At 40.1% G+C, this 23,877-nt stretch overlaps 1 protein-coding gene across 2 annotated transcripts in view; it reads right to left on the minus strand.

Annotated features, from left to right (window-relative positions):
* Positions 1-23,877, minus strand: part of PPM1E (protein phosphatase, Mg2+/Mn2+ dependent 1E) — a 229,334-nt gene that overhangs the window by 30,484 nt on the left and 174,973 nt on the right. For both annotated transcript variants that reach the window (XM_074019137.1, XM_045376068.2), the window contains exon 2: positions 785-903. In XM_074019137.1, coding sequence (XP_073875238.1) covers positions 785-856 — 72 coding nt within the window. In that variant the 5' untranslated portion in view covers positions 857-903. The remainder of the gene's footprint in view (positions 1-784; positions 904-23,877) is intronic.

Below are 23,877 nucleotides of genomic sequence, written 5' to 3' on the forward strand. Positions count from 1 at the left end.
CATATCTATCATAAAGAGTTCTGTTTATTGGTAGATATAAAATTTAATATAATTAGTGAGAAGTTGTGTTACAACTGATTTCTTGGATTTTTGTATCTTTTAACTTGATACAAAGTGAAGGTGTTTTTTTTTTTTTTCTCTTTCTCCCAGGCTAGAGTGCAGCAGCACGATCTCAGCTCACTGCAACCTCTGCCTCCTAGGTTCAACCAATTCACTTGCCTCAGCCTCTCGAATAGCTGGGACCACATGTGTGCACCACCACGCTGGCTAATTTTTGTATTCTTTTTAGTAGAGATGGGGTTTCACCACGTTGGCCAGGCTGGTCTCAAACTCCTGACCTCAGGGGATCTGCTCGCCTCGGCCTCTCACGCTGGGATTACAGGCATGAGCCACTGCACCTGGCCTAACTTGGATTTTTAAAGGTAAGCTAAACATTTCTCAGGTTTTGCTCAAATTCTCCCTCACCCACTCATCTTTTTTGTTATATCTTCACATTCTTCACTTTAATCTTTCCATTCATGTAGGTATTACTTATGACAATCTCCTGTTGCTCCAGTTACCTTCTAAATACTACTCTACCTTTTTCAAAATACACTTGTATTTTTCTCTTCTCCCTCCTTTTATTGATTTATTTGAAAAAAGTTGCATTTTTTTTTCTCCTGCTACCACTATATAAACAACCAGCAAATGTAATTAGATTTAGTATTTTGCAGATATTTTCTGTGGACCACTACACATAGAAGATTCTAATATTTTTAAACAAATAATGTAGAAAGGTACTCACCCACAGTCCCTTCTGTGCCATCCGTTTCCTTTGGGATATAATGTGCAGAAAGATCACTCTGAAGGACTTCATCCGATGTGGCTCTGGCTAAAGCAGCAGCCAAAAAGGAAGGGCAATTACTGAAAGAAAAAAAGGCTATTTTCAGCAAAAGAATTAGGAGGTAATACATTTAACATTACTAATAATTACATATTAATTAGAACATTGTCTCAAAACAAAATTATACCTTTAAACAATATTCAATAAATATTTATTGAGTAGGCACTCTGGGCACTGGGTATATATTGATACATAACACAGACATGGCTCCTTACCTATAGGAGCTACAGGCAGATGACAAACTAATAGGATATAACTTAAAAGTGGGATACGCTTTTTTTTGGTTTTTTTTGTTTGTTGTTTGTTTTTTAGATGGAGTTTTGCTCTGTCGCCAGACGGAGTTTTGCTCTGTCGCCCAGGGCTATGGTGTGATCTCGGCTCACTGCAACCTCCGCCTCCTGGGTTCAAGCAATTCTCCTGCTTCAGCCTCCCGAGTAGCTGGGACTACAGGCATGTGTCACCACGCCCAGCTAATTTTTGTATTTTTTTTTTTAATTTCAAAATGAATGTATAATTTAAGAATTACACATACACTTTTAAATCCAATTTCCAGTAAACTTTAAATTTTTAAAGTCATAAAAGTATGGATTCTTAACAGTTAACACAAAGTCATTTACAGGATTGGCAAAGGTTTCATTGACAGAACAGATATCATTCTACATTTGCAAAATGCCTTTTTTTTTCATACAACACTTAGATATCTAACTCTAGTGCTTGTCTTCTGCCTGGAAGTAAATAGTTTAATTACTGATAAACCATAAAACAATGGAGTCTTATTTTGGCAATTTTAATTTTTGTATTTTTAGTAGAGACAGGGTTTCTCCATGTTGGTCAGGCTGGTCTTGAACTCCCAACCTCAGGTGATCTGTCCACCTTGGCCTCCCAAAGTGATGGGATTACTGGCATGAGCCACTGCACCCAGCCCAGGATAAGTTTTATAGAGGAAACAAACAGGATACAATGACAGAGAATAATAAAGAGGGGTATGTACTTAGATGGAATGGTCAGGAAAGCAACACCTTAAAGGATGAAAAAGACTCAGTTACGTGGGAGTGGGAAGTTAGGAGAGAATACTCCGGGCAGAGGGAATACAATTTATACAGAACCTTTTTTTTTTTTTTTTTTTTTTTTGAGACAGAGTCTTGCTCTGTTGCCCAAACTGGAGTGCAGTGGTGCAATCTTGGCTCACTGCAATCTCTGCTTCCCAGGTTCAAGCTATTTTCTCTTGCCTTAGCCTCCCAAGTAGTTGGGACTACAGGCGTGCATCACCATGCCTGGCTAATTTTTGTATTTTTAGTAGAGATGGGGTTTTACTATGTTGGCCAGGCTGATCTCGAACTCCTGACCTCAGGTGATCCATCCTCCTCAGTAGTCCCAACTACTCAGGAGGCTGAGGCAGGAGAATCACTGGAACCCGAGATGTGGAGGTTGCAGTGAGCCGAGATCGTGCCATTGCACTCCAGCCTGGGCAACAAGAGTGAAAACTCTGTCTCAAAAAAAAAAAAAGAAAAAAAAAAAAACTATGGAAATATCTGAGATGTCCTAGTCAAGGTGTCAAATGGTTAACTGGATATTCTAGTCTGGCATTTGAGATGTTAGGAAATTTGGAACTTGCAAATGTATGAATGATATTTAAAGCTACAGCAATAGAAAAGACCACTGATACAGTTTCGATATTTCAAATTTCATGTTAAAATCTGATCCCCAATGTTCAAGGTGGGGCCTGGTTTGGGTCATGGAAGCAGATCCCTCATGAATGGCTTGGTGTAGTCCTTGTGGTAATGAGTTAATTTTTGTGCCATTAGTTCCTGTGAGATCTGATTATTAAATTAAAAAGAGCTGGGCACCTCCTACCCTCTCTCTCTCATTTCCCAACGTGTGATCTCCACATGAGGGCTCCCTTTTGCCGTCTGCAATGAGCGGAAGCTTCTTAAGCCCTCACCAGAAGCAGATGCTGGTGCTGTGCTTCTTGTGCAGCCGCAGAACTGTGAGCCAAATAAACCTCTTTTCATTATAATTTACCCAGCTTCAGGTATTCCTTTATAGCAATTCAAAGCAGACTAAGACAATCATATAGGAAGAAAACATAAAAAGAGAATTGCTCTAGATCAGTGATCTCTATGTGCCTCCTGGCTTCCCCCTCTGGGAACGAGAAGATTATCCTATGCCACACCATTGTATATTGGGTTATAGTGGGAAAGGGAGTAGATAAATTGCCTCTTTAGTTCACAGGTTTTCAGTCAAGTGGAACAATAGTTAATGAGCTGTCATTAAGAAACTAGCACTCCAGGCCAGGGGTGGTGGCTCACACCTGTAATCCCAGCACTCTGGGAGGCTGACTGAGGTGGGCGGGTCACAAAGTCAGGAATTTGAGACCAGCCTGGTCAACAGGGTGAAACCCTGTCTCTACTAAAAATTAAAAAAAAAAATTAGCTGGGTGTGGTGGCGGGAACCTGTAATCTCAGCTACTAGGGAGGCTGAGGCAGAAGAATCATTTGAACCTGGGAGGTGGAGGTTGCAGTGAGCTGAGATCATGCCACTGCACTCCAGCCCAGGCGACAGTGCAAGACTCTGTCTCAAAACAAACGAACAAACAAACATACAAAAAGAAAACAAAAAACTAGTACTCCAGCCCCACAGGCTACCCTTGGCAGATATCCCCCTAGGCCATCCAAGCAGCCATGTGCCTGTGTCCTGGGCCTGAGAAGCAGCTCTGTGAGCCACCACCAGCAGGCACACCCCCAAGCAGTAACATTCGCATGCCCATAACCTGATAAACAGCCTTACAGGCCCATTCCTGGAGGACATGACCCTAGGCCTGCCCATGCCCAGGGCCTGAGAAACAGGCTGGCAGGTCTTCTTCCAGTGGATATGACCCCATGCTAGCCAAGAAACTGTGTGCCTGCACCCAGAAGAGGAACAGCCTGGAGGTCCCACCCCAGGCTGTCATACCTCCAAGCTGGGCAGCCATGCACATGTGCCCCCAGCCAGAGTAACAGTCCATGGCCACAGCCTCAGCAAGCTAGACCCCAAGCTGGTCAACCCATGATGTGCATACACATGTCCCTGACCTAAGAAATAGTCCAATGGTCCCAACCCCAGTAAAGCTACATGACTGCTGCCATAAACTCTAACAGCCTAGGCCATTGGGACACTCACAAACATCGCTAGTGCAGATTACAGCAAAAGAAATTACACCACCGTGTCCACCTAGAACCATAGCCACTGCAGCCATCCAAATGACACCCCAAGACCCATCCACATGACTAAATCTTTCCCTATGAAAGCTACTCCATAACATTGGAAGAGGTGACTGTTCCACCAGATGTGTAGAAATCAACATAGGGACACATCAAATGTGAAAAACTGAGGAAACATGACTCCTCCAAATGCACACAATAATTTTCCAGGAACAAACTCCAATCATAAGGAATATGTAAAATGCCAGAAAAAGAATTCAAAATAATAATCTTTTCTTAAAAATTTGAGATGAAGGTCTCACAATGTTGCACAGGCTGGAGTGCAGTGGCTATTCACAGGCATGATCCTACTATTAATCGGCATAGGTGTTTTGATCTGCTCCATTTATCTTTCTTTCTTTTCTTTTTTTTTTTTTAAGAGAGTCTCACTCTGTTGCCCAGGCTGGAGTGCAGTGGTACAATCTCGGCTCCCTGCAACATCCACCTCCTGGGCTTAAGCAATCCTCCCACCTCAGCCCCCCAAGTAGCTGGAACTACAGGCATGAGCCACCAGCTTAATTTTCATATTTTTTATAGAGATGAGGTTTCACCATGTTGCCCAGGCTGGTCTCGAACTCCCAAGCTCCAGCAATTCACCCATCTCAGCCTCCCAAATTGCTGAAATTATAGGTGTGAGCCACCACACCTGGCTGACCGGCTCTATTTCTGACCTGAGCTGGTTCATCCCTCCCTAAGCAACCTGATAGTTCTCTGCTTCCACAAGGTCACCATATTGATGCCAAACTTAGTGTAGACACCAGATTAGCATAGTACACTACAGGCCAGAACTCTTGGACTCAGGTAATCCTCCTGCTGCAGCCTCCCAAGGAGCCAGGACTATAAGCATGAGCCATCACATGTGGCTCAAAATAATCATCTTAAGGAAACGCAGTGAGATACAAGATAATACATATAGAACAGTTAACAAAAATCAGAGAAATTCAACAAAGAGATATCATAAAAAAACAACCAACTAGGAATCTTAGAGCTGAAGAATTCAATGAATGAAATAAAAAATACAATAAAGAGCTTCAACAGCAGACTAGACTAAACAGAAGAAAAAATTTTTGAACTTGAAGACAAATCTTTTGAAAAAATTCAGGCAGAAAAAAAAAAGAAAGAAAAGAAAAAAGAATGCAAAAAGCATATAGGATTTATGGAACACCATTAAGCAAACAAATAATTGCGTTATGGGCATTGCAGAAGGAGAAGAAAAGAGAGATGGTGTAGAAAATATATTTAATGACATAATAGCTGAAAACTTCCTAGGTCTTGGGAGAGACATGGATATTCAGATTCAGGAAGCTGGAAAGTTCCCAAATAAATTCAACCCAAACAAGTCTTCTCTAAGGCACATTATAGTCAAAAAATAATTTTTTTTTTTTGAGATGGAGTTTCATTCTTGTAGCCCAGGCTAGAGTGCAATGGTGTAATTTTCGGCTCACTGCAACCTCTGTCTCCCAGGTTCAAGCAATTCTCCTGCCTCAGCCTCCAGAGTAGCTTGGATTACACGCACCCACCATCATGCCCAGCTAATTTTTGTATTTTTAGTAGAGACAGGGTTTCACCATGTTGGTCAGGCTGGTCTCAAACTCTTAACTTTAGGTGATCCACCTGCCTTGGCCTCCCAAAGTGCTGGGAATACAGGCATGAGCCACCACACCCAGCTGTCAAATCATCAAAAGGCAAAGACAAAGAAATAATTCTTTTTTTTTTTTTTTTTTTTTTTTTTTGAGACGGAGTCTTGCTCTGTCACCCAGGCTGGAGTGTAGTGGCCAGATCTCGGCTCACTGCAAGCTCCGCCTCCTGGGTTCCCGCCATTCTCCCGCCTCAGCCTCCCAAGTAGCTGGGACTACAGGCGCCCGCCACCTCGCCCGGCTAGTTTTTTGTATTTTTTAGTAGAGACGGGGTTTCACGGTGTTAGCCAGGATGGTCTCGATCTCCTGACCTCGTGATCCACCCGTCTCAGCCTCCCAAAGTGCTGGGATTACAGGCTTGAGCCACCGCGCCCGGCCAGACAAAGAAATAATTCTAAAAGAGAATTCCTTTTCAAAAGAAAAGCATCAAGTCACATATAAGGGAATTTCCAGTAGACTAGCAGCAGATTTCTCAGCAGAAACCTCACAGGCCAGGAGAGAAAGGGATGATATAGTCAAAGTATAGAAGGAAAAAAACCCCAGCTAGCCAAGAATATTATACCCAGGAAAGCTATTCTTCAAAAATGAAGGAGAAATAAAATCTTTCCTGGACAAGCAAAAAATAAGAGAACATCACCACTAGTCCAGTCCAGGAGAAACATTCAAGGGAGTCTTACACCTGGAAGTAAAAAGATGATAACTGCCCCCATGAAAATATGCGAAATTATAAAATTCACCAGGAGAGCCAACAGACAAAGGAGAAAGAGAAAGGAATAAATAATCTTATCACTACAGAAAACTACCCAACTACAAAAATAAATAATAAGAGAGGAAGGAACAAAGGTTACACAAAATAATCAGAAAACAATCAATAAATGTCTGGAATAAGTCCTCATCTATTAATAATAATCTTGAATGTAAAATGGATAAAATACCCAATTAAAAGAAACTGGCTGAATGAATTTAAACAACAACAAAACAAACAAAAGCAAAACAAACAAAAACAAAAACAAGACCCAATTATATGCTGTCTACAAGAAACTCACCTCATCTGTAAGGACATACACAGACTGAAAGTGAAGGGATGGAAAGAGATATTCCACACAAATGGAAACCAAAAGCAAGCAGGAATAGCTATATTTACATCAGCTAAAACAGACTTTAAGTCAAAAGCTATAAAAAGAGACAAAGGAGGACATTATATAGTAATAAAGGGATCAAATCAAGAAGCTATAACAATTGTAAATATACATGCACCTAAGACCAGCACACCCATATTCATAAAGAAAATACTATTAGATCTAAAGGAAGAGACAGATGCCAATACAATAACTGTTGGGGACTTCAACCCCAACTCAGCATTGGAGAAATCATCTAGGCAGAAAATCAACAAAGAAACATCAGATAAACCATAGCATAGCCCTAACAGACATTTACAGAACATTTCACGCAACAGCTGCAGAATATGCATTCTCTTTATTAGCACATGGAACATTCTCCAGGATTGACTATATGTTAGGACACAGAACAAGGCTAAATACATTTTTTTTAATTGAAGTCATATCAAGTATCTTATCTGACCACAATGGAATAAAACTGGAAACCAACAAGTGAAACATTCAAAATTACACAAATACATGGAAATCAAAAAACATGCTCCTAAACAACCAATGGGTGAAGGAAGAAATTAAGAAGGAAATTGACTAATTCGTTGAAACAAATGAAAACAGAAACACAACATACTAAAACTTATGGGACTCAGCCAAAGCAGTATATAATATGTCTCTGCAGTAAAAATATCTATGAAAATTGAAGTTAAATTTTTAAAAACTTCCTGTGACCATAAGGCTCCAATGTTAAACATTTTCTTTTTCATTGCATTATCAATATAATTATTGATACACAAATGATCTAATATAGTATAAATTTTGATAAACATAAAAATTAAACTTTTATGGGAGGTTTTTTTTTTTTTTTTTTTTTTTTAAGGGAAGAAACCTTACCTAAGAAATCTTATCTGCCACGGTCTTGGCCTCAATGAGATCTTGGATCTCAAGCCTGAGCCTAATGCCATCATGGGATTAGACTTTGGGAAATCTTAGGGGATGTGGGTGAGTGTACTTAGCACATGGGAAGGATGTGAATTGTGTGGCCAGAAAAGACTGTGGCAGATTATTTTTTAAAAGGCCACAACAACATTCCTGGTCCCACATGCTATTTTAGAACTTTGCCATTCCCCATAAAAAAACAGAGTCTGTTTCCCTTCCTAACCTAAACATGGGTGAGGTGTGGTGACTACTCAGATGAAAACAATGTAGCAACAGTGATACTGTATGACTTTTAAAGTTTGTTCATAAAAGGCCATGGCTTCCTCTTTCTTCCTCTGTCTCCCTCTGGATACTTGCTCTTGATACTCAGCCAAGCCATCAAGCCACGAGGAATCCCAAACTAGCTCACGTGAGAAACCACATGAACAGGTTCATGTGGATGTAGCCTGAGGTCCCCCGGCAGTAGCCATTATCAATTGCTTGACATGTAAGTTCACAAGCCTTCAGATGATTCCAGTCCCTCAGCCTGAGTCTTCCAACTGAGGCCCCAGTTGGAACAGAGATAAGGTGACCTTGCTTTACCCAGTTTTAATTTCTGATTGAAAGACACTGTGAACATAATAAATAATTGTTTTATGCCACTAAGTTTTGTGGTAACTCACAATACAGTGACAATAACTGAAAACCCAATATTTAGAAGCTTAGTAGAAGATAAGGGACCTATAAAAACTAAAGAGAAATGGCAAAATCTGTAAAAGGAGAACCGAGATAGTAGAGAGTATTTGAAGGAGAGAGTAGTGAACTCTGTCAATTGCTGAGAGGTCAAATAAGTGAAAAAAAAAAAAAGGCCAGGTGCAGTGGCTCATACCTGTAATCCCAGCCCCTTGGGAGGCCAAGGTGGGTGGATCACCTGAGACCAGGACTTCAAGATCAGCCTGGCCAACATGGCGAAACCCTGTCTGTACCAAAAATACAAAAATTAGCTGGGTGTGGTGGTGCACGCCTATAATCCCAGCTACTTGGGTGGCTGAGGCCTGAGAATTGCATGAACCCAAGAGGCAGAGGTTGCAGAGAGCTGAGATCACGCCACTGTACTCCAGCCTGGGTGACAGAGTGAGACTGTCTCAAAAAAAAAAAAAAAAAAAAAAAAAGGCCAGGCGCGTGGCTCACGTCTGTAATCCCAGCACTTTGGGAGACTGAAGCAGGCAGATCACGAGATCAGGAGTTCAAGACCAGCCTGACCAACATGGTGAAACACTGTCTCTACTAAAAATACAAAAATTAGCTGGCACGGTGGCACACATCTGTAATCCCAGCTACTCGGGAGGCTGAGGCAGAAGAATTGCTTGAACCCAGGAGGCGGAGGTTGTGGTGAGCTGAGATCATGCCACTGCACTCCACACTCAAGCCTGGGCACCAGAGCAAGACTCCATCTAAAAAGAAAAAAAACAAAACAAAACAAAAGAAAACACAAAAACAGAAAAATAACTATCTTTTCAAGAAATGGTCAAATGGTGCTGGAAAAATTGGATATCCACATGCAAAATAATCAAGTTGGATCCCTTCCTTACACTATAAACAAAAATTAACGCCAAATGCATCACAGACCTAAATGTAAAGCTAAAACTACATAAAACTCCTAAAAGAAAACGTTGGAGTAAATCTTCATGACCTTGGATTAGGCAATGGTTTTCTTAGATCTGACACCAAAAGCACAAGCAGAAAAGAAAAAAATGTTAAATTGGACTACATCAAAATTTAAAACTTTTGTATCACAAATCAGTAAAGTGAAAAGACAACCTACAGACTGGTAGAAAATATTTGCAAATCTGCCAGGCATAGTGGCTTATGTTTGTAATTTTGGCACTTTGCAACAGTAAGGTTGGGGCCAGGAGTTTGAGACCAGCCTGGGCAACTTAACAAGATCCTGTCTCAAAAACAAACAACAAAAAAATAGCTGGGTATGGTGGGCACACCTGTAGTCCCAGCTACTTGGGAGGCTGAGGCAGGAAAGGCAGGAAGATCGCTTAAGCCCAGGAGTCTGAGGCTGCAGTGAGCCATAATCATCGTTATATTACAGCCCAAGAGATAGTGAGACCCTATCTCAAAACAAAAAAAAATTGCAAATCATGTATCTAATGAGACTAGTATCCTGAATATGTAATGAATCTTTATATTTCAATAATAAAAAGACAACCCAAAGGGACTGAATAGGCTTTTTTCCAAAGAAGATATACAAATGGCCGCCAATAGGCACATGAAAAGATGTGCAATATCTGTGACAATAATTGGAAATATATATTTGTCCTCTGCCTTGATTCCTGACACAGAGCCCCTAAAACCCTTTTGATTTCCTGAATGATAGGGGTACTGGAAGCATCTTCTAATATTTAGTCTTTGAACCTGGTTTCTGACATACAGCTTCTATGTCAGAGCTTGGAATTTCCTGTATAGTCTATGAATGCCTTTTGGTCTTATGAAGCAGTTCTTGGTGGGCTACTGGATAGCTTCAGGATGGGAATTGGTCATCAGAAAGACCAACCCATAACAAGAGGCCTGCAATATTCAACCCTATTCCCATTTTCTAGGGAAGGGAGAGAGATGGGAGATTGACTTAATTATTTGAACATGCCTACATGATGAAGCCTCCATGCAAATCCCTAAAAGGTGGGATTTTGGGAGCTTCTGGTTTGGTGAACGTAACTATGTGCCACCTGCAACAGAACCTCTTATGTTTGGGATCCTTCCCCTTCAGGACCTCACACTGTGTATCTCTCTTTATCTGGCCGTTCATTTGTATCCTTTATAATATCTTTTCACAAACCAGTAAACATAAGTGAATGTTTCCCTGAATTTTTAAGACATTATAGCAAATTATTTAACTTGGGAGAAGGTTGTATGAACCCTTGATTTATAACCAGTTGGTCAGAAGTTGAGGAGGTCCACACTTTTAACTGGCATCTTGCAGGACTGAGCCTGTATCCTGTGGGGTCTGTTGTAACTCCAGGCAATTAGTGTCAGAATTGAGTTAAATTGTAAGACACCTAATTGATGTCCAGGAAGGAACAGAGAATTGGTTGGTGGGAAAACCCCACACACATTAACTGTCAGAAGTGTGTGAGGCTGGGCAAGGTGGCTCACGTCTGTAATCCCAACACTTTGGGATCACAGGATCACCTGAGGTCAGGAGTTCGAGACCAGCCTGGCCAACATGGTGAAACCCCGTCTCTACTAAAAATACATAAATTAACTGGGTGTGGTGGCACACCTATAATCCCAGCTACTTGGGAGGCTGAGGCAGTAGAATCGCTTGAACCCGGGAGGTGGAGGTTGCAGTAAGCAGAGATCATGCCACTGCACTCCAGACTGTATGAGAGTGAGACTCAGTCTTGAAAAAAAAAAAAAGAAGTGTGTGATTGTATAGAAAAACAGGTTTTTTCTTCCCCTTTTCACATCCACTAGGATAGCTATAATAAAATAGCTATAACAAAAAAGACAATTAGTAATAACAGGTGTTGGCAACTATATGGATACATGGAACTCTGGTACATTGCTAGTGGAGATGTAAAGTGGTACAGTTGTAGGCCGGGGGCGGTGGCTCAAGCCTGTAATCCCAGTACTTTGGGAGGCCGAGGTGGGCGGATCATGAGGTCAGGAGATCGAGACCATCCTGGCTAACATGGTGAAACCCCGTCTCTACTAAAAAATACAAAAAACTAGCCGGGCGAGGTGGCGGGTGCCTGTAGTCCCAGCTACTTGGGAGGCTGAGGCAGGAGAATGGCGTAAACCCGGGAGGTGGAGCTTGCAGTGAGCCGAGATCGCACCACTGCACTCCAGCCTGGGCGACAGAGCGAGACTCCGTCTCAAAAAAACAAAAAAGAGTGGTACAGCTGCTTTGGCAGTTCCTTAACATTTTAAACATAAAGTTACCATATGGCCGGCCCAGCAATTCCACTTCTAGGTATATATGCATGAGAAATAAAAACATGTATCCACAAAAAACTCATACATTAATGTGCATAGCAGCATTGTTTATAATCCCCAAATAGTAAAAACAACCAAGTGTCAATCAATTGATGGATAAATAAAATGCAATATATTCATACAATGGAATATTAGCCATAAAAAGGAATGAAGCACTTATACCTTCTACAATGTGGATGAACCTTGAAAACACTATGGATAGCAATAGAAGCCACTCACAAAGACCACTTATTATAGAATTTATAATTCTATAACATGAATTATATGAAAAGCCCAGAATAGGAAATTTATAGAAGCAGAGAGTAGTGGTAGCTTAGGGCTGGAGGGGTGGTGGGAATAAGGAGTGACTGCTAATAGGTAGGGGGTTTCTTTCTGGGGTGATGAAAATTTTCTGGAACTTAGGGTGATGGATGAACAACTGTGACTATATTAAAATCCTTGAATTGTATACTTTTTTAAAAAGGCGAGTCATGTGAAGCAGTGGGAGTAGAGAAGGAACAAAGAAAACTATGACCAGTTGTGATCAGTTAGTTGTAAACTTTAAATGGGTAACTTTTATATTATGTGAATTATATCTCAGTAAAGACAATAAAAAAATTACTGACTTTGTCAAGAACCATTGAATAGTAAAAGTGAAAATCAGGCTAGAATGGGTTACGGAGTGGGGGGCAGGGAGGTTTGGCACAGAGGGGAAACAGAGATATGGGGCAGTAACTGATAGGGGATGGGAGAAAGGGAAAGTCTTTGTTGTTTTAGGATGGTGTGGAATTTGACTGTAGGATGAGGCACATTTCCTTAGTTGGAAAAAGAAGAAAATCAATACAGACGCAGGTACATTTTTAGATGTTAGCAGGAAATGACGGGTATTCCCATTTAATGATTTGAAACAACAAATATTTATTGAGGCCTACCAGGCACTGTTCTAGTGCTCAGGATATATATAAACCAAAAAGAAAAAAAAAATGCCCTCTTAGAGCTTACATTCTAAAGAAGGACTTCTCAATGAAGTATGAGGCAAGATCCATTTTCAAAACTTTCTCATGTATCAGAATCACCTGCAGGGCTTCTTAGAACACAGATTGCTGGGCCCCATCCACAGAGTTTCTCACTCAGTAAGCCTGATGTGAGGCCTGTGAATTTTCATATTTAACAAGTTAAACATGAACTCATGCTGCTGGTCTGGGAACCAAATTTTGAGAGCCACTGTATTAAATCACAAACTAGGTCATGAGGGTAGAAAGGGAGGAGGAGGGATGAAGTCAATGTAGATATGAAATAGTCATATCAGAAAGTAGTAGGACTGTCACACAGTGCTAAGAGACTGTGGGAAGTTTGAGATAATTTTTAAATAAAACCAGTTTTTCTGATGGCATGACTTTTTCATCTATGTTGGCACATGCATAGGTAGAAAGAACCATCTAGTTCATCAAGAGTTGCAAGATTGGCGGTTTATTCGAGGTTCGTTTTTGGTTTTTATTTGTGTGTTTTCTTTTTTGTTGTTTTGTTTTTTATTTCAGTTTTAGAGAAATGTCTCTGACAAGAAGGATTTGGGGTTTTGCAAGGTAGCACTATAAAGTGAAGGAGAGAAATGGAGATTTGGAATTTTCATTTTTGATTTTTGAGACAGGGTCTCACTGTATCACCCAGGCTGGAGCATAGTGGCACGATCTCGGCTCACTGCAATTTCTGCCCCCTGCCAGATTTGTTATCTTTTTTTTATTCACTTTGTATTTTATTCAATCATCTTTGGCTAGAGATTTGGTATCTTTAAAAAAAAATTTTTTTTTAACTTATTTTTAGAGACAGAATATTGCTCTCTTTTCCAGGCTGGAGTGCAGTGGCACAATCATAGCTCAGTGCAGCCTTGAACTCCTGGGCTAAAGAGATCCTCCTACCTCAACCTCCTGAGTAACTGGGATTACAGAGAGCCACTGCATCAGGCAGAATTGAATATGTTTTTAAGATACTAAAATCTTAAAGAACAGACTTGAGTTGTAAATCAATGTAGTCTAAATGTAATTAAAGAATTGTAAGTGGGAGTACTTGGGCACAAAATCTAGGGCAGAATGTTGTAGTTTGAGAGCAGGATGCTTGTGTACAAGATTTTTGAGCCAATGCAATTTTTGATAAGGAGGTCTAGATAAGTCCAAATAAGTGAGTGGTTCAGGAATACATAAAATGGCAATGCTTACATTCTATGTCTTCGAGGAAAAAAATGAGAAAATTATTTGATTATTCATTAATATTTCTTTTTCTTTTTTGAGACAAGAGTCTTGCTGTGTTGCCCAGACTGGAGTATAGTGGTGCAATCACAGCTCATTGCAGCCTCAAACTCCTGGGCTCAAGTAATCCTCCCACCTCAGCCTCCTGTGGAGCTACGACTACAGGTGCAAGCCACCATGACCCATGCCCCCTTTTTTGGTTTTTAGAGACATAGTCTCACTATGTTGCCCAGTCTAGTCTTGAATTCCTGCTCTCAAGCGATCTTCCCACCTCAGCCTCCCAAAGTACTTACAGGTGTGAGCCATTGCACCCAGCTATTCATCAGTATTTTTCAAATTGCAGTTTATGATCCATTAGTGGGTAATTAAATAAATGTATGAATTGTGACCAGCATTTTTTTTTTTTTTTTTTGAGATAAAGTCTCGCTCTTGTCCCCCAGGCTGGAGTGCAATGGCACGATCTTGGCTCACTACAACCTCTGCCTCCCGGGTTCAAGCAATTCTCCTGCCTCAGCCTTCTGAGCACCTGGGATTACAGGCGCGTGCCACCACGCCCAGCCAATTTTTGTATTTTTAGTAGAGACGGGGTTTCACCATGTTGGCCAGGTTGGACTTGAACTCCTGACCTAAGGTGATCTGCCCGCCTCGGCCTCTCAAAGTGCTGGGATTACAGGCGTGAGCCACCGTGCCCGGCCTATGACTAACATTTTTTTTTTTTTTTTTGAGATGGAGTCTTTCTCTGTCACCAGGCTGGAGTACAGTGACACGATCTCAGCTCACTGCAACCTCTGCCTCCCGGGTTCAAGCAATTCTCCTACCTCAGCCTCCGGAGTAGCTGGGACTACAGGCACATGCCACCACGCCCAGCTAATTTTTGTATTTTTAGTAGAGACGGAGTTTCACCATGTTGGCCAGAATGGTCTCGATTGCTTGACCTCATGATCCGCCCGCCTCAGCCTCCCAAAGTGCTGGGATTACAGGCGCGAGTCACTGCACCTGGCATGACCAGTATTTTTCAAAGAAAATAGAATAAGGTGCATGAGGTAAAGTATTGTTTCACATATATATATGTAGGTAAGTATATACTGAATTATGATGAAAAAAATTTAAAAGCTACTACCCTTTAACAATTATGAAATAAATTGATGGGATCCCTTTACAATTCAAATGCTTTATAAACAATGTTACCATGTCTCCTTCCATGCTATGGAGATTAACTGAATTTTTCTTGATGAGTCAAAATGTTTCTTCACAGACCTAGTCTCTTTGTAAAAATTGCTTATCTTTACATTTCTGTCATGTCTTACTCTGATTAACTGGATGCATTCCAAATGTTTTACCTATGTGAACTTTTAGTATATAGTTATGGAATTTACTGGGTTGTTTTTAAATTTACATTAAAAATTATCTGGGCCGGGTGTGGTGGCACATGCCTGTAATCCCAGCACTTTGGGAGGCCGAGGTGGGTGGATCACCTGTGGTCAGGAGTTTGAGACCAGCCTGGCCAATGTGGCAAAACCCTGTCTCTACTAAATATACAAAAATTAGCCAGGCGTAGTGGCACATACCTGTAACCCCAGCTACGTGGGAGGCTGAGGCACGAGAATCGCTTGAATCTGGGAGGTGTAGGTTGCAATGAGCCCCGATCACACCACTGCACTCCAGTCTGGGTGATGGAGTGAGGCTGTCTCAAAAAAAACCCCAAAAAACAAAAATGATCTGAAAACCTTTATTGTAATCTTGTTTCATCAGAGTTCCAAAAGAAAAGGATAACTTCTGTGTAATTATTAAACTATCTGGATGTAGATTCACCAAATATAAGAAATGAAAAGTTTAGAGAATAAGGCAAGAAACATTAGTCTCATTAATGTGTCATCTGCAATACATTTTTAGTTACAGTTAATATAATTTTTTTTACCTTTTGTCAGACAGAATGAAAATATTTTCAGTGAAGTAGGGAGGAGGATTAGCTGACTAATAGCTAGATATAAAACATCAAGCTAGATGCTTCACCCACATCAGTTATTCCTACATGTCAGAAAGCTGAACACTTAGCATGAATAACTTCGTACGGTTTTGACTTTGAGTTGGAAGTGATTTCTGAAAAATCAGAATTGCAAATATATTTTAAAGCAGTCACATCAGAGAATGTTTGATACACCTCAAATAAAAGCTTATCATTAATGCCTGTCATTTTAAGAGAATCACTAGGAGTGACTAACATCATAATAACATAGCAAGTTGCTTTCTTTCATCATTTCTCTTAAAATGCTTGAAAGATCCTGATACAGAAAGTTTTAAAGTTTGGCAAATGTAATAAGCATAGCAAATATCAAAAGAGAGCCAATACTCATGGCAGTTTGGAGTACTAGGCTTATAAATGTCATTGTGTTGAGAACACTGTGGAACTGCAATATGATTAGAAATTCCTTAATATTTATAGTATCATTTTGGGGCACTCTGTGTCCAAGTCAAATTAATCTTGTTAGGACTCTCAAATATAGTCTAAGAATAATGCTTTTCTTTTTATGTATATAAACAGATATTTTGAAGTGCTTTCCATTTTTATCTTCAAGCAATTCACATCCCAAGAACAGAAGGAAATTTTTTCCATACATACCAATTTGATGCTTTCTTGTTTGTTTTAGGTATCAAAGTATAAATTTTCTATATTCATAGACAGAAATAAAATCTTTGCCTATTTTATGTCTAAGGCATATAAAAATTATATACATACTTTTTAAACAATGTTGAAAATCATTAATGAGGGGCCCATTTAGTTTTAATTTTTAAGTTTAGTCACATAAGTAACACATTCCACTTAATTAAAGCTATTCATGTTCATGAATACATATCCGAATTTCTGTGTATACTGACTTTCTTGATGTTATAAATTGTAAAGCAAAAATCCAGGCTTTATTAAAACTTCATAAATTGAGCTTTGTAAACAAAGCATGGGGTCTTGCTTGCTTTAAGCTAACAATAAGTGTTCTACAAACACACATAAAACCCCCACAAAACTTATAGTCATGAATGTTCTGACTGTTCTTTCCTGCAGCTCATATTGGTTAGCATCATCTTTATCCTCCAGATATTTATCTTGCTTCCTCAATTCTACTTCAAAAATAGCCACAGCTGAAAACATGCTTGGTGGAAGATTTTGAATTATAAAAATGTAACTGCATTCTAATAACCTTTAATAGTTCAGTACTTTACTTACATAAATTATTTCAGTTTGTTTTAGTATCTGGGGACCGGGTTGAAGCAGGAGACAGATGTTAAATCATTATGGGAACCATTTAAGTCATTATCAGAATTAGTGGGCCAGGCGTGGTGGCGAATGCCTGTAATCCCAGCACTTTGGGAGGCCGAGGTGGGTGATCACCTGAGGTCAGGAATTCGAGACCAGCCTGACCAACATGGTGAAACCCCCTCTCTACTAAATACAAAAAATTAGCCAGGCGTGGTGGCACACACCTGTAATCCCAGCTACTCTGGAGGCTGAGGCAGAAGAATTGCTTGAATCCAGGAGGTGGAGGTTGCAGTGAACCAAGATGGTGCTATTGCACTCCAGCCTGGGCAACAAGAGCAAAACTCCTCTCAAAAAAAAAAAAAAAAAAAAGATTTAGTGTATCAGCATAGACAGCCTATGAGTACTAGGCACGTTCATTTCTTATGCTCTAGGTAAGTACTGATTTCTTTAAATTTCATAACGGGGCCCAGTCATAGGAGAACCTTTAGCATTTCATTCACCTATAGTGCTTGCAGGACTTAATCATATATGGGTCCTTGTTACCTATATATTAAAGACTATTATTTATATATTCATAGATATCTCAGATACTCAGAAATCACTTTAACTTATAATTTAAACACTGTGATTTCTCCATGTAACTACAAAGATAAAAACATATATATGAAGAATAATTACAGACCACTATTGACTTTGGAGCCTGAAAAGATATAGTTACACACACACGAGAGAGACCTAAAACTTCTGCCAACTTACCATTTAATTACTATTTGACTATAGTAGCAGAAATTATAAGGAGTTAGAAATTATAGCAGAACTATAAGGAGTTAGAAAGGTGGGTTCTAGTTATAGCTGGGTAACCTTAGAAAAGGTGCTTAAAGTCCCTGGGTTTCGATTTCCTCAACTAGAAAATTAAGAAGTTAGAATAAAGTAACTCTAAAGTCAATTCCAGTTCTAAAATTCTACTTCTATAATTCTATTCCAAATAAGGATTTTTAATTTCAAAGATGGGACAAAGGCAGCTTAAAAGTATAAACACACTTCAGATCCAAAAAAAGGTTTTCACATAGTCCATTAGAGTGGAAACAAATGCTATATATTCTTACTATAAATAATTAGGAATACTCTGCTTTATGCTGTGGGTGTATTCTGAAACATTAAATATATATTTATTTTGATAAATGCAATCAATCTTTGCAGTGAATCCATTAGGAAAGAATCCTTCACATTTTGTATTATTTGTTTTCTTCCTTTCTTTCGTTTGAGATGGAGTCTCACTCTGTTGCCCAGACTGGAGTGCAGTGGCGCCATATCAGCTCACTGCAACCTCCAACTCCCAGGTTCAAGCAATTCTGCTGCCTCAGCCCCTCGAGTAGCTGGGATTACAGGTGCCCGTCACCACGCCCAGCTAATTTTTGTGTTTTTAGTACAGACAGGGTTTCACCATGTTGGCCAGGCTGTTCTTGAGCTCCTGACCTCAGGTGATCCACCCGCCTCAGCCTCCCAAAGTGCTGGGATTACAGGCGTGAGTCACACGCCTGGCCAGTATTATTTGTTTTCTTAAAGAGACATGCCTATGGCCGGGCGCAGTGGCTCACACCTGTAATCTCAGCACTTTGGGAGGCCGAGGTGGGTGGATCACGAGGTCAGGAGTTTGAGACCAGCCTGGTCAAGGTGGTGAAACGTCATCTCTACTAAAAATATAAAACTTAGATGGGCGTGGTGGTGGGCACCTGTAATCCCAGCTACTGGGAAGGCTGAGGTAGGAGAATCACTTGAACCGGGGAGGTGGAGGTTGGAGTGAGCCAAGATGGCACCACTGCACTCCAGCCTGGGTGACAGAGTGAGACTCCATCTCAAAAAAACAAAAAAAAAGAGACAGGCCTACATGATAAATGTCATATAAAACAATATTGTTACTATAAAATGTTATATTTGAAACAAGAAAGTGCTATTCCCTACCTCTTTTAAAATATTTATTTACAAGAGCTTATTATTCCATCTCCACTATATAGGCTGACATCAATCCAATCAATTCATATTTTCCATTAGAGAATAGGAAAGGAGTCAGATTAGATTGAATATGAAAGCTGGCTCTCTTTCAGCACTGAATATTGCCATCTTGTTATAAAGCAGGAACCATAACAGATAAATAGATTATTACAGAATAAAAACATTTAATTTGCATTCATTTTCAAATACCATGGGTGGATAATAAGTTCCTTCAGATGGACAGGATAGTATTTTAGTCAGATCTTTTTGTAAGTTGACTTGTTAGTATCTTCCACATGCATATTAAGACAATATACATTTTAAGACTGCAAACTGAATTCTTGTTATAAACCAAGACAGGAAGCATTTTCATCACAATGCCAAACCTACACAAATCACTAACGACATTATTAGGTAAATTAGAGGTTTAAAAGTACATCCTTCCTGACATTGGCAATGTGGGCGTCTGCACAGCACCCACAGCTGTGTTTCAGCAGTCTTGGCATAGCATTACTAAGGTAATAAAAATTCTTGAAGGTGGGAAGTTTCCATCAATTAACTTTGAGAGAGACTCGTCTGGAGCAGCCTCATCTCAGCCCACATATTATGATGATGCTGTCTACTCAGTATGCCCTTGCTAGGATGACAGCAGTTAAATATTGAATTTCTGATTATCCCCTCACCCCAGTTAATCATATGTATTCTAAATCTAGAATAACACATTAAGCTAAAAATAATGAAGGCAAGTTCTCCACCTGACTTAGTATTCTTTTTCTTAGTGGACTATATAGAATTAAAATCAGGACTGAATTTAAGCTATTTTCTTTCTTTCTATAGCAACCTCTAGGAATGCCACCTGGAGTCAACTGATTGCAATGCCCACACACCACTGATTCTCTTCATTAGCTTTTCTATACCTAAATAATGTAACCTACCAAAGGACTAGTTCCTGCAGTTCTGGGTTTGGGGTTCACAACAGAAATCTCATTCCCTACTGCTGCTAACAGTATAATCTTACCAACCATTTGGTCACACTGATCAGGTTGACATGCAAGCAAAACCAGTTATCCTAAGTCTTCTGTGAATAGCAATCTAGATATTACAAATTTACCAAAGATTAAACTACCACTACTGCTATAAGATCACAAAAATAAGAGGTCTTAGTGGTAACTATCTTTCTTGTCATCCTTTCTTCATGACGAGAAGAAATTAGATAGCACATCTTTACTGAAACAGCTCTTGTCAACATCACATAAGTGACCTTCCTTTTGCTAAATCCAATAGTCTATTCTCAGGTCCACTTCACTCAGGAGCATTTGACTACTGATCATGTCGTCTACCTTGGTACACTTTATTCTCTAAGCTTCTATAACGTCACATTCTCCTATATTACTCCCAGGGTTCTGTCTTCTCAGTCTCCTTTGATGGTTCCCCCTCTTCTCCCTGCATTTCCGAATCCTCTTATGCCATATGTCTTTTTCTTTTTGCATAGACATCATCAACTTCTAATACAGCCTAGCCATTTATTTATTTATTTATTTATTTATTTATTTTTTGAGATGGAGTCTAGTTCTGTCACCCAGGCTGCAGTGCAGTGGCATGATCTCGGCTCACTGCAACCTCCCTCTCTCGGGTTCAAGCGATTCTCCTGCCTCAGCTTCCTGAGTAGCTGGGATTACAGGCACCTGTCACCGCACCCAGCTAATTTTTGTATGTTTAGTAGAGACGGGGTTCCACTGTGTTGGCCAGGCTGGTCGTGAACTCCTGACCTTGTGATCCGCCCGCCTCAGCCTCCCAAAGTGCTGGGATTACAGCCGTGAGCCACTGCACCTGGCCCAGTCTAGCCATTTTTTTAAATTTTTCTTTTCTTTTTTTTTTTTGAGATGGAGTCTTGCTCTGTCGCCCAGGCTGGAGTGCAATGGCATGATCTCGACTCACTGCAACCTCTGCCTCCGGGGTTCAAGTGATTCTCCTGCCTCAGCCTCCCAAGTAGCTGGGATTACAGGTGCCCAAACCATGCCCAGCTAATTTTTGTATTTTTAGTAGATATAGGGTTTCACCATGTTGGCCAGGCTGTTCTTGAACTCCTGACCTCAAGCGATCCACCTGCCTTGGCCTCTGAAAGTGCTGGGATTATAGGTTGAGCCATCGCGCCCAGTCACGCCATTTTGTTTACTGTTTATGTCTCCACTGCTCCTCCACTAGACTGCAGATGCTTTTGTCTCTTTTTGATGCCTAGTGCCCAGATCAGTGCCTGGCACACAGTGCTCAATACATATTTGCTGAATGGGTAAACTACTATTTTTCTGATTTATGTATGTTTAAGCCATTCCCTAACTCCTTAGAATGAATGTTCCTTAAGAGTAGAAAATCAATATATTTATAAAACAGTGTACCATATAACATAATCTTGAGTTGTTACCTATAGGATATAATTTGTAATTAATACCAAATAAATAATGCTTCAGTAAATAGCTTTACATAACTTTTTGTGCACATTACACAGAGAAATAATCCCTCATTGGTTAAATTATTTTTATTTTTGTCAAAATATTGTAGTCACCTCCTTTAAAAAGTCAAATTGTACTATTACAAGACTTATAATGAAAGACACTTCCCCATTCTTTTCTAAGCTCCAGAGGCTACCAACTTCAACTCTTCTAGTCATTCTCCCTGTTTCCATCTTTCTCTTTTTTTTTTTTTGTTTTGAGACAGGGTTTCGCTCTTGTCGCCCAGGCTGGAGTGCAATGGTGCGATCTTGGCTCATTGAAACCTCCGCCTCCCAGGTTCAAGCGATTCTCCTGCCTCAGCCTCCTGAGTAGGTGGGATTATTGGCACCCGCCTCCATGCCCAGCTAATTTTTGTATTGTTAGTAGAGATGGGGTTTTCCCATGTTGGCCAGGCTGGTCTCGAACTCCTGATTTCAGGTGATTCACCCACCTTGGCCTCCCAAAGTGCTGGGATTACAGGTGTGAGCCACCATGCCCAGCCTGTTTCCATCTTTCTAAATTAAATGTTTATATTGATATTTCTTAATTTATCAATATTAAATATCAGATTTATTATCTTCCCCCCATGGTAGAAGACATCTTAGTTCTTTTTAATTTCTTGCTTTATCAATATTAACAATATCATTTCACCAACATGAAGTTTTAGCAATTGTTCTCACATACACAACTCTCCTCTCCCTCAATTCTCCCAATATTTGGTTAAATCAGTGAGTGTTAAAAAAATATTATTTACAAAGCTGGAGGCATCACGCTACCTGACTTCAAACTATACTACAAGGCTACAGTAACCAAAACAGCATGGTACTGGTGCCAAAACAGAGATATAGACCAATGGAACAGAACAGAGTCCTCAGAAATAATACCACACATCTACAGCCATCTGATCTTTGACAAACCTGAGAGAAACAAGAAATGGGGAAAGGATTCCCTATTTAATAAATGGTGCTGGGAAAATTGGCTAGCCATAAGTAGAAAGCTGAAACTGGATCCTTTCCTTACTCCTTATACGAAAATTAATTCAAGATGGATTAGAGACTTAAATGTTAGACCTAATACCATAAAAACCCTAGAGGAAAACCTAGGTAGTACCATTCAGGACATAGGCATGGGCAAAGACCTCATGTCTAAAACACCAAAAGCAATGGCAACAAAAGCCAAAATTGACAAATGGGATCTCATTAAACTAAAGAGCTTCTGCACAGCAAAAGAAACTACCATCAAAGTGAACAGGCAACCTACAGAATGGGAGAAAATTTTTGCAATCTACTCATCTGACAAAGGGCTAATATCCAGAACCTACAAAGAACTCAAACAAATTTACAAGAAAAAAACAAACAGCCCCATCAAAAAGTGGGCAAAGGATATGAACAGACATTTCTCAAAAGAAGACATTCAAACAGCCAACAGACACATGAAAAAATGCTCATCATCACTCACCATCAGAGAAATGCAAATCAAAACCACAATGAGGTACCATCTCACACCAGTTAGAATGGCGATCATTAAAAAGTCAGGAAACAACAGGTGCTGGAGAGGATGTGGAGAAATAGGAACACTCTTACACTGTTGGTGGGATTGTAAACTAGTTCAACCATTATGGAAAACAGTATGGCGATTCCTCAAGGATCTAGAACTAGATGTACCATATGACCCAGCCATCCCATTACTGGGTGTATACCCAAAGGATTATAAATCATGCTGCTATAAAGACACATGCACACATATGTTTATTGTGGCACTATTCACAATAGCAAAGACTTGGAATCAACCCAAATGTCCATCAGTGACAGACTGGATTAAGAAAATGTGGCACATATACACCATGGAATACTATGCAGCCATAAAAAAGGATGAGTTTGTGTCCTTTGTAGGGACATGGATGCAGCTGGAAACCATCATTCTTAGCAAACTATCACAAGAACAGAAAACCAAACACCGCAAGTTCTCACTCATAGGTGGGAACTGAACAATGAGATCACTTGGACTCGGGAAGGGGAACATCACACACCGGGGCCTATCATGGGGAGGGGGGCAGGGGGAGGGGGGAGGGATAGCATTGGGAGTTATAACTGATGTAAATGACGAGTTGATGGGTGCAGCACAGCAACA

Source organism: Macaca fascicularis, chromosome 16 (genome assembly GCF_037993035.2).
Source record: "Macaca fascicularis isolate 582-1 chromosome 16, T2T-MFA8v1.1".
Taxonomy (NCBI): Eukaryota; Metazoa; Chordata; class Mammalia; order Primates; family Cercopithecidae; genus Macaca; species Macaca fascicularis.